This window comes from Drosophila albomicans, chromosome X, assembly GCF_009650485.2.
Source record: "Drosophila albomicans strain 15112-1751.03 chromosome X, ASM965048v2, whole genome shotgun sequence".
NCBI lineage: Eukaryota > Metazoa > Arthropoda > Insecta > Diptera > Drosophilidae > Drosophila > Drosophila albomicans.
Genome location: NC_047627.2, coordinates 26,801,773 through 26,814,122, shown reverse-complemented (window position 1 = coordinate 26,814,122; position 12,350 = coordinate 26,801,773). Strand labels below are relative to the sequence as shown.

Sequence of the window (12,350 nt, the reverse complement as noted above, 5' to 3'; positions counted from 1 at the left end):
AGCATACTTTGAGGCGTATTTTTCAATTTTAACGAATTTGCTTTTTGCCAGTTGGCTTCAAAAATTAATTTTTCAAATTCATCAAAATTGTATAGCATACTTTCGAGGGTGTGAAATTTTTGAAGCCAACAAATCTGAAAATCTCCATTATCTCAGCCATTTGAAGGACGATCGGCATATCCTTTGCAACAACAAAAGCTTCAATCAATACAAACCGATTGGTAAACTAAAAACTACGATAGTCATTACAGGACTCGAGATTTTTGTGTACAGAAATTAGTCTAAAACTCGCGAATGGCCTCGCGTATCCTGACAAGCGATATGTCAAGCTATGCACATTGGTCAGGCCTTTCTCTTGGCCAAAGGACATTCTAATCTTCACTGTGGTTCTTAAGTTTTCCAGATTGAAAAATTTCAAATGTTGTATCCTTAGATAATCACACAATTTTTTGATGCCAATCGGTAGAGTTGGTCCTTGTGATCATAGCAATATATGTCCGTTGAAAATCCGACAGGACATTGCCGAGATATAGCTTGTTTTCGAAAAAAGGTCCTCATTGCACCCTCAAAGTATGCTATAAAAAATGATATTTTGTTTAGCGCCAACTTCAAATTTGGAATGCAACAATTTTACATTTTGTGTAGCATACTCTGTGGGGACGCCATCTTTTGATCGTAGTTTCGAGATCGTTCGATAGATGGCGCCACTCGTTGACTTTTTGGTTATCTACTCGCTGCGCACTTATGTTCGCCTGGTATTTCAGCTGCTGATTTGGTAGTTTTTAGCCATTCACGTGGCTCACAAAAAAATTGAAATAGTAGGTAGTTGCGAGATCGTTCAATAGATGGCGCCACGCGTCTACTTTTTGCATATCTACTTGCTGCTGATTTATGTTCGCCTGGTATTTCAACTGCTGATTTGAGACTTTTTAGCTGTCCACGTCGCTCACAAAAAAATTGAAATAGTAGTTTCAAGATCGTTCGATAGATGGCGCCACTCGTTGACTTTTTGGTTGTCTACTTGCTGCTGATTTATGTTCGCCTGGTATTTCAGCTGCTGATTTGGTACTTTTTAGCTGTCCACGTCGCTCACAAAAAAATTGAAATAGTAGTTGCGAGATCGTTCGATAGATGGCGCCACTCATTGACTTTTTGGTTGTCTACTTGCTGCTGATTTATGTTCGCCTGGTATTTCAGCTGCTGATTTGGTACTTTTTAGCTGTCCACGTCGCTCACAAAAAAATTGAAATAGTAGTTGCGAGATCGTTCGATAGATGGCGCCACGCCTCTACTTTTTGCAGATCTACTTGCTGCGCACTTATGTTCGCCTGGTATTTCACTTACTGATTTGGTACTTTATAGCCGTTCACGTGGCTCACAAAGAAATTGAAATAGTAGTTTCGAGATCGTTCGATAGATGGCGCCACTCGCTAACTTTTTGGTTATCTACTTGCTGCTGATTTATGTTCGCCTGGTATTTTACCTGATGATTTGGTACTTTTTAGCTGTCCACGTCGCTCACAAAAAAATTGAAATAGTAGTTTCGAGATCGTTCGATAGATGGCGCCACGCCTCTAATTTTTGCAGATCTACTTGCTGCGCACTTATGTTCGCCTGGTATTTCAACTGCTGATTTGAGACTTTTTAGCTGTTCAGTCCAATTTAATTGTAATATCGCGACCATTCGATAGATGGCGCCACTTATTGATTATTTCTAATTGCTGCTCACTCATTTTGTAGCCTGGTAATTTAAGTATAAAAAAGTATCACAAAGTATTCTTCAACTGGATTATTTTTATTTTCAGAAGTATTACAATTAATAATTTACAAAAAGAAAAGCAGGCTATTATTCGTTGTTATTTCATTGGAAGCTGCTGGGATGAATCGAATGACGTCTTATTGAAGTCCTTGTGTCCTTCGCAGGTCAGAGAGCGCGAAAAGAAAAAAGCTGTAGAAGAGAAAAGAAAAATAATTTGATGAAATTAAAAATGTGAAGCATTTCAATATTGCTGCCGATGTTTATGGCAATTATAAAGCTGAGTATCAATGCGATGGTCACTGCCAATGACAAACTTCTTATAGATTCAAACAGTTTCGCTTCTCTTCATCTTCTCCCCGCCTCACTAATTTGCTCGGTTGTTTCAACTATTAATGAGCTTTTTGTCATTGCCCTAATTCGTAGCGCCGTAGCCGGTCAATCTTTTTGCCTCGCTCTCACACTTGTGTCTCCCTTCCGCTTTCTATCTTTTGGTCCGTTTTGCTTTGTCTTCTTGTTTCGCTTGCAATTAACGCAACAATTTTTCATACACACGCATGTGTATTGGCACTTAAGCTGTAAGCTTTTAATGGAGCTTATTTACGTTTTACTCCTTCGCCTCTAAAAACCCCCAGTCGCAGTCGCAGTCGCAGTCTTGTCGTATGTCTTGTCTGCACTGCCAGACACACACATACATACGTATTTGCGCTTGATTAATGCAAGCTCATAGAGCACAGAGTGGCCACAAAGGCGCAAGCAGAGACAACACCAAGCAGTCGAGGGAAAAAGGAATGCTGGGTGGAGAGGAGAGGTAAGCTGAGCTGAGGTGAGGCGATAGGTCAACGCTATAGCCGGGCATTACTTTCGCCAATTCGCGTCGAATTGGTAATAAGATTGATTTTCACTTTTTCGCTTTTGCCGAGTCTCTCCCTCTACCTCTCTTTCCTCGCTCTCTTCCTTCTGTTCCCCTCTCAGCAAGTCTACATCTCAGGACTTTCTCCCCAGACACACACACACACTCTTTAGCTTGGCAATCACTCACACGTGGCTCGTTGTCGAGGGGGAGTTTAGGGTGTCAAGCAGGTGCTGGCAGCGATGGAGGAGGGGGACGGGGTGCTAGCGTAGCAGGACTAAAACTTGATTAATTATAGCCATTGATTTGCTTTCCACGGCTTCGGCTTCGGCTGCCGCCGCCACTTCATTCACGTTGTCCGTTTGTCCCGTCGTCCTGCCTTTCATTAATTTGTGTTGCGCGTTGCCAGGCGGCGTCTAACTCCCTCCCCTTGCCTCTCCTACCACTTCCCTTCTCATCCCCTCCCCAACGACAGCGTGCAACATCGTTAGCGTCGCCTGCCTCGTCGTCGGCGTCGTCTGGGCCATTGTCGAAATTTATTAATTACATTTTTGGTCTTATCAAATTACGTTTTGCTAATGCACTCAAATTTATACCTTGATTCCACCTCACGCTGTCTATCTCCCTCTCTTTCTCTCCCTGTCTCTCTCTTCTATGCTCTTCTCTGCTCTTGTTTTTTGATTCTTTGGCTCGCGTTTCTTGCAGTTGTCGTAGAACTTTTGGCTGCGTTATTTATTGGCGGCCATTTTGATTTCTCTTTTTTTTTTTGCTTCTGTTTTCGGCGCCTGTTACCTGGCTGTGTGTGTGTGTGTGTGTATATACGTGTGTGTGTGTTGCTAACGTCCTAATTTGTCGATGTTCGAATTGTGACGGAAATTGGTTTCGCTTTTTATTCCAGCCCAAGCTGCCGGTGCTTTCTCTCCCTCTCTCTTTCACTCCCTCCGCTACTTCCCTCTCTCACTCCCTCGCCTGCCACTTCAGCCATAATGGCCAATTACAAGCGGCAACAACAACCACAGGCTGCGACAACTGTTTTTAGCTTTTTGCGGCGGCTGCAATTGTTCTTGTCCCACTTCTTCGGTTCGTTTATTGTTGTTGTTGTGGCTATTATTATTATTATTATTATTATTGTCGTTTTGTGTTTTGCAATATGTCGCAACATTCAACATCCGCTTTTGCTTTTCAACCAATTTTTGCTTTTTTACTCGTTTCCCCTTCTTTTTTACCCCAAATCAAGGCAAGGAAAATGCCATCTAAATTTGCCAAAAGGAAATGTAGCATTTTCCCCAATTGCACACGAGTGTGTGTGTGTGTGTGTGTATTGCCTTTTGCCAATTTGTTTGCAGTTGTTGCCTTTGGCTTGTGTCAAATTTTCTATCAGTTTGCCAAGCGACGCAGCGGAAACAAGTTTCTGTCTCCTCTTTCCCATTCCGTATCCCGATCCTCCTCAATCTCTGTCACCTTTTTGGTAAACATTTAGTTGTGCTCCTTTTGCATGCACTGCACAAAAAAAGTGTGCTCAACTTTGTTTGAAATAATTGACAAATAAAATAAGAGAGATATTTATGCCACTTTTATTGTCTAGAGTGTCGAGAGGCTATCTCGAGAAGGAGTTGTAGATAAATCTGAGAGCGATGTGAATGGGACTATTGTCGACACTTTAGTGTGCTACAACTACAGCAAATGAGGCTTAAGGCTTAAAATCAGCGAAGCGTAGCTGAAACGACCGACAAGCGAACCGATATAGACCGACAGACCCACAAAAACCGAACGAACACTCAACGTCAACGAAAAATAGCGATACAATGTGAGCGTATGGGCGTGTGCCATAAAAACACGACTAGAGGGGGTAGGGGGTAGAAAAAAGGGGGGCAAAAGGCGACACAATGGCAACAACCCCTTTCAGAGGAAGAGAGACAGAGAATGAGAGTGAGAGAGAGCGAGCGAGCGTAGCGTGGAGCACAAACAAGTTGTTCACTTTATGGGGTCATTACCATTACGTTACATTACATTATACCACACTGCGACGGCAAAGAGAGAGGGAGAGCTAGAGAAAGGGAGGGAGAGAGAGGTGAAGGGGGCACGCCCTCGCCAACCTTTGGCAATGCATTGAAATTCGCTCAATTGTTGGCGCTGTGCCAATGTCCTGCTTCCAAAAAAAAGCGAAAAAAAAAACAGAAACAAAAATGAAAAAAAGCAACGCAAGAAAACTCGCTTCAAAATGCGACCCCATAATGGCAGTGTGTCTCTCCCTTTCTCCCTCCTCCTCCCCCTGTCCAACCCACTCTCTTGGTATTTTTCGCGCTGTGTTTCTGGGTAAATGAACTGTAACGCAATCAAATCAACACTGGCAGGCAGCAACCACAGCAGCAGCAGCAACAGCAACAACAGCAAACAATGTATTTAATATTTTATTGTAATGTGTGTATGTGTGTATGAGTGTGTCTGTGGCACACTAATACGCATAATGATTCAAATTGTAAATTGTGAATGAGTGCATGAATGAACGCTCGTAATTGCAACTGTGATTGAAGCACAGCAAACAGCAACAGCAACCAGCAACCAACTGTGAGATGAACGCGTCGCGTGTGTTCTTTTGAGCTACAATTTGAATTTTGAATTTGCGCAAATTAAGTTGCTGGCAACTTCGAGTTACACATAATATGAATGCTGACTATGCTAAAAATTGCGCATTCTCTATCTCTTTTTGTGTTTCATATTCTTTCTTAGCAGAAATCTAGCTTGGAAATTTTGTATCTTATGGATTCCTCATATTGTATTCTTCATATTTGCAACTCATATTGTTTCACGTTAAATGAATTATTCTTTGATACATCATAGTATGGCAAGGCTAGCGATATTGTAACTTTAACATAACTATAACATATGTAGCATAGAATAGAATATAGGATGCTAATCAAAGTCTTGAGCAGTCTATTTTAAAGGAGAAAGAAAGAGAGAATCTCTACACATATTTTTGTACATAGTGAAGAAACGAATCATGAATCTATCTATGTAAACCGCAGAAAACTATTGCTTTAATAGCTAATTGAGCTATCTACCTGCATCTTAAATATACATTTTTAATATTTATAATAGTGCGGAGAGACGTGAGCTGGAGCTTTAACAACTTATGTCAAACTGCAACATCAACTTAAGCAAGTACATCTTACAGCTTTCAAGGAAAGACTGCAAAATAATGCTCCAAATTTCAACTGGTTGTTGTTTGTCGGCTACTCATGTGGTAAAGCTGGACATTACGAATAGGAAATGTGTTAAAGTTTGGAGTTAAACTAACACTGGAGCATCTTCTCTGTGTATGTTCAGCGTTATCTTATCGTGACTTTTACCAACTAGGAAGTTTTTCGGGTTGCATTCTGAAACGAAGTTCAACTTATACCGGTACAGCTACAGATCACCCTGGATCTCTCTATGCTCCGTCCCTTGGGCTTATGAAATTCAACACCTGCTTCTCTAGTTTGTTTAATAAGTATGAGAATTCTATTCGCAAATGTTTCCCTCTCACTAAAGCAGCCTCATGATGATAGCAAGCAAGTTGTAGACTTTCAATCTAACTGCCACCCATTTCTTCACCTTCTCTCCACTCTTCTCCTTTGTCTGACTGTTGTTCGCTGCTTGTCTGACAGTCTGTCTGAATGTCTGAGTATCTGTCATCTGTTGTCGTCGTCGTCGGTGTTTGCCATGCAAAGCTGGCAAGCAAGCAAATTTATGCAAATCCAAAGCGATTTTCCAACACTAACTAAAATGAAACGTAACAGCAACAACAGCAACAACAACAACAACGAGAATAATGGACAACATCTAGCAAATTGCACAAAAATACTTAAGACACACTCGCACAACCCAACTACAGTTCTCTTGTTGTTGCAGTGATTTTAAAACTTGAAACGTTTTATGAGCAGCACTGAAGGAAAAGTGCAAATTTGGCACAAGGCGGAGGCGAAGGCGGAGACGGGGAAGAAGTGTGATTGTAAAAACAAAAGCAGCCAAGAGAGAAGACGCTGGCGTTTGGCTTAAGCAAATGCAACCCGACAAACTGAGCTCTAAGAGGAAGGAAGGAAGAAGTAACGAGATAGGTGGAAGGGGGGGAAGCGGCTTTCGAGAGCTGGACAAACCAATTTAATGACCGTTTTGTAGATATTTGCACAAAGTAAATACCCTGTAGTCATCAAACAAAGCCAATGGGGTGTATTCAAGAAAGAAGCATCTACAAATAAATGCCAAGTTTAGTAGTCACATCACAAAGCTATCAAAACTGACGAAATGAACACATAAATTAAGTATACGCCTAGTTAAACATGCTCAACAACCAAATAAGAGTCGAAAGACTTAAAGTTAGTTTGTCAATCGAAGTGTGTTCAATGCTGTAAGGAAAGTCAATCCTTTTCTGGTATTAAATTACTTAATTTGTTGAATTTTAGTTTCCCCTAAGCTAACCCCTTACATTCTTGTGTCTTTCAGGTTCTTTGCATGTGCTCGCCTTGGAACACTATTTGCCGTCGCATGATGAGAACGGTGAATTCCACATACCCTTCCCACCGTCCAGTGAAATCTATGTGTTCAATCGCTACGGTCAGCATGTGGCTACCAAGGATCTGACCTCGGGCAAGACTCGCTACTCGTTCCTCTACTCGAAGAACACGAGCTTCGGTCGTCTGTCCACTGTGACCGATGCTTCGGGCAATAAGATACAATTCTTGCGCGACTACAGCAATGTGGTGAGCTCGATTGAGAACACACAGGATCACAAGTCGGAGATACAGATCAATGGCATTGGCATCATGACCAAACTGAGCGAGAAGGGACGCCAGGAGATCGAATTGGACTACGACAGCAACACGGGACTCTTGAATTCCCGGTCGTCGGGTGGCGAGACCTACATCTATCAGTACGATGAGTTTGGACGCGTCACTGGCATGATTTTGCCCAGCGGTGAAATTGTGCGTATCACCTCACAGCTGGCCGATAACAAGGGACTCACCGTGTATGTGCACGCCTCCGTTGAGTCGCTCTTCTCACGCGAACGCTCCACAGGTCCCAATTCCGGATCCGGTGATGCCAACGAACTGCTCGTTCTCGGTGGCGTTCGCTCGACGTTCCTGAAGCGTGGACGCGCTCATGCCGATGCCGAACTCAAGGCTAACAATACGCTGGTAATTCACGGTGCCAATGGCGTTGTGGTTGAGGCTTCTGCGGTGGCCCGGCATCCGTTGCTGGAGGCTGCGTTGCCCGTGGAGGCTGAAATGTTGGCCATGTGGTCGCATCAGAGCGTCACGATGGGCGATGGCCTTACGAACTCCATGTATTCCGTGTACAATTTGATTGGGGATGTGCGCAATCCACAGCAGACATTGAATCGCGAGATCTGGGTGAATCAATCCCGGGTGATTGGCGTTGAATTCGATCAGTTCACCAATCGCGAGACCTTCTACGATGCCCAACGCACACCGATACTGATTGTCGCGTACGATCAATCGGGTCTGCCCAAATCGTATTATCCGGCCAACGGTTATCCCGTCAACATCACCTACGATCGCTTCAATCGCGTCGAGGGCTGGGCCTGGGGACCCGCTGAGCTCAAGTACAGCTACGATCGTCACGGTCTGCTGTCGGAGATTACATCGCAGCAGGACGGCATCATTTCGTTTGTGTACAACGATTGGAATCTGGTGTCGGAAATCGGTTTGGCCAGTCAGCGCAAGTTTGTGTTGCAATATGACGATGCGGGCGGCTTGCGACACGTTGTCCTGCCCTCGGGCACACGGCACAGCTTCAGTATGCAGACCTCCATCGGCTTCATTCGTTGCACCTACACGCCACCGGGCAGCACTCGGGCTTATCTCCAGCACTACAGTCACGCCGGAGCGTTGTTGCAAACGATTCTACCCGGGGATGGGGCGCGCATTGTGTATCGCTATAATGCGGCCGGCCAACTGACCGAGGTGGTGCATGGCGACGGACGCAGCGAGTTCCAGTATAACGATGCCACCGGCATGCCGAGCACGGTGTCGCATGCGGAACGGGAACTTGAGTACCGATGGGACTTTGAGTATTCCGCCGGATTGTTGACGGAGGAGCGCATCGATTATGTGGCCAAGACCGGTCTGAGCAACGCGAAGTTCAGCTACGAGTACGACAGTCAATTGCGTGTGATTGCACTCCAGGGACGCATCGGTGGCCAGAGTTTGCCCAGCCAGGCGTACGCTTACGATCGTCGCACCGGTCAGCCAAGTCTGATCGGACAGTTCAAGTTCACGCGCCCGGCCCTGAATCAAACGCAACTCCACGATGGCACCGCTGGCTTTACGCGCACCGTCGACGGTCGCTTCCAAACGCAACGCATGGCCTTGACCATCCATCGACTGGAGGTGTTCCGCATGGAGTTCAGCTATGGGGTGCACGGTCGCATCTCGCAGACGCGCACTTACACTCGCAACATGGCCGTGAATAGTTACACGAACGTGAAGAACTACACGTGGGACTGTGATGGGCAGCTGGTGGGCGTGGAGGCGCAGGAACCGTGGGGATTCCGGTACGATGACAACGGCAATCTGTTGTCGCTGACGTATCGGGGCAACACCATACCGATGGAGTACAATGCCCAGGATCGCATTGTCAAGTTCGGTGAGGGTCAGTACAAGTACGATGCTCGCGGTTTGGTGGCGCAGAATGCACGCGAGGAACGCTTCCACTACAACACGCAGGGTTTGTTGGTGCGCGCCTCGAAACGGGGACGATTTGATGTGCGCTACTATTACGATCATCTGAAGCGTTTGACCACGCGCAAGGACAACTTTGGCAATGTCACGCAATTCTTCTACACGAACCAACAGCGACCGTACGAAGTCTCGCAAATCTATTCACCGCGCGATGGTAAACTCATGTCCCTGACGTACGACGATGTCGGTCACTTGATCTACGCCCAGGTGTATCGGCACAAGTATTATGTGGCCACAGATCAGAGCGGCACACCGCTGATGCTGTTCAATCAGTACGGCGAGGGCATCAGGGAGATAATGCGTTCGCCCTTCGGTCACATTGTCTACGACTCGAATCCGTATCTGTATCTGCCCATCGATTTCTGTGGCGGCATTCTCGATCAGGTCACCACGCTCGTGCACATGGGCGACGGACGTGTCTATGATCCCCTGATTGGCCAATGGATGTCGCCCGATTGGCAGCGTGTTGCCGAGCGCATCATAACGCCGACGCATCTGCATTTGTATCGCTTCAATGGCAACGATCCGATCAATGTGGGTCAGGAGCGTCATTATCCCGCCGATTTTGCCAGCTGGATGCGCACCCTCGGCTACAATGTGGCCAACATGATGCCCCAACTGTCCAAGGACTTGTGGCAACCGCCAGCACTCTGGGGACGTCCGCCCACCAATCCGATAGCGTTGAACATGCGGCGACCCTTCGACAACATCCCGACGATGGCAGTGGAAAGCGGCTTCCTTGCGCACCTCAATGTGCGTCGCATGTCCGACTTTGAGCAGCTCTCGGCACCGCCGCGTTCCGCACTGAAATGCGATGTAATGGATCCCTCACCGCGCAGCATTGGCTCCGACACTGAACCGCCTTTCGGCAAGGGAATTGTTGTCTCACGCACCGCCGACGGTCAGGCCATTGTGTCGAGTGTCCCCGCAGCAAATGCCATCTATCGGGATGTCTACACGAGTGTGTTCAATCGCTCCAAGCTGTTGCCGTTCACGTTCGTAGTGCACAATGCGCAACAGGATTCGTTCTTCTTCGTCAAGGAGGATGCGTGGCGCGCCAGCGAGGATAGACAGCAACTGAAGCGACTCCAGGGTCAGGTGAACACCACGTTCCATGAGATCACACGCGAGACAACGCCCGGCGGTGGTTCGGGCTCACAGAGCGGTGCAGCTGGGGGTGCAAACGCTGCTGGCGCCTCGACTGGAAACTATCTGGATGTGAAGATCCATGGAGCGCATGCCATCATCAATTTGCGCTATGGCACCACGGTGGCCAAGGAGCAGCAGCGTCTGATGCATCACGCCAAGTTGACGGCGGTGCGCAAGGCCTGGCATAGGGAGAAGGAGGCGTTGCGCAGCGGTCTGACGACAGCGCTCGAATGGACACAGCAGGAGTCCGATGAGATTGTGAAGCAGAGCTATGCCAATAACTATGAGGGTGAGTACATACACGATGTCGCCCTGTATCCGGAACTCGCCGAGGATCCCTACAACATCAAGTTCGTGAAGAAGAAGGGCGCCACCGGGGGTGCGGCGGGTGTGCCAAATGGTCAGCAGAGGCGACGACGACGCAGCCTCACATCGGCCTGGTCGACTGGTTCGGATCACGGTGATTCGACAGGGGATGCGGATACCGAGTCCGTTGCGTGTTAGTCGCATCTTCCCCCATCGCCACTCCCCTCTACCCACTACCCACTAAACATATGCATATACTATATATATATATAAATTACAAAGAAAACATATTTATAAAAGAGAACAAAAGAAAACTATCAATAATTACCGAGTATTATTAGCCCCCGAAAAGCGGAAGGGCGCAAACGAGAGAACGAAGATGAGGAAGAAGAGGAAAAACTGTACTAAAAATAACTAAACAATAGGATCTAAAAACTCAAACACACACCGTAAATGTTAATCGAATTCATTTATAAGTCAAGCTAAAGAATGTTTTTTTTTTTTTTTTAAATCGTTAGTAACTAGATGCGACAGAGCAAATGCATATATATAATGAATGATGATATATACACTATATACATATAATATATATATATACAATATAAAACAATAATATTATTGTAATAGTTTATAGACGGACGGACAGTTCATGCACAGGCGTGTCTATAGTTTGGGTATGTGTGTAGCCGATAAATATATCTAGATGTCTAGAAATGTAATAAAAATGTGTGTCAAGATATTCCGTATCAATGTCTACTAATACTACACATAACAAGCAAACGAAAGGGAAGGTAAAGGAAGTTAGATCTATGAGAGGTAAGCCAACTAGTTTTTTTCTTTTTCGTTGATTGATTGATTGATTGATCGTGGTACTCGAGCTTTTTGAGACTGGCATAGTTTTAAACAAATCACACACACTCACACTCACACTCATACAAAACATACCAAGCTAAGCGAGATGGAAGAGAAATATATATATATATGCATATATACTCGATATAGACACGCTTGAGCATGACGTATAACTATGATAACTGTATATATAACGGATATGAGAGAGGATGCAACAAATAATGAAGCATAGTTTTAGGGGCCCGTCGTAGCTGTAGCTAATTATGCCAAGTTTAGACCAAAACGAGCAGAACGAGAGAGAGAGAACGCTTGATACACACACACACACACACTGACAGACAGACAGACATGCTCATGCTATATAGCCAACTTTCTATATATGAAATGAAAAGCGAAAAAAAAAACAAAACAAAACAACATATTACTATTATAAACTAATAGAGAAAACGCAAAACCACAATGGAAACAAAAACGTAAAAACTAATTAAATATGCGCCATAAATGTAACTGTAACTGTAAACCATAAAAGCATGGCTAAAATATTTAAACAAATTAATAGGCCACACATTAACGTCGAGGCAATTACGCTGCAATTTCGTAAGCATATTGCAGCGAAATTATCAGGCGAAAGCATAAAGAACAAACCACAATAGCGAAACACACAAAACAAGAACAAAAGGCATAATCATGCAAC

The 12,350-nt window shown here is 45.2% G+C and overlaps 1 protein-coding gene across 7 annotated transcripts in view; it reads left to right on the top strand.

Moving 5' to 3' along the window:
* The window catches only part of LOC117566630 (teneurin-a), a 219,781-nt gene extending 207,645 nt beyond the window's left edge, over positions 1-12,136 (top strand). For all 7 annotated transcript variants that reach the window (XM_034246182.2, XM_034246190.2, XM_034246174.2 and 4 more), the window contains one exon: positions 7,092-12,136. In XM_034246182.2, coding sequence (XP_034102073.1) covers positions 7,092-11,002 — 3,911 coding nt within the window. In that variant the 3' untranslated portion in view covers positions 11,003-12,136. The remainder of the gene's footprint in view (positions 1-7,091) is intronic.
* Positions 12,137-12,350: the final 214 nt, after the last annotated feature.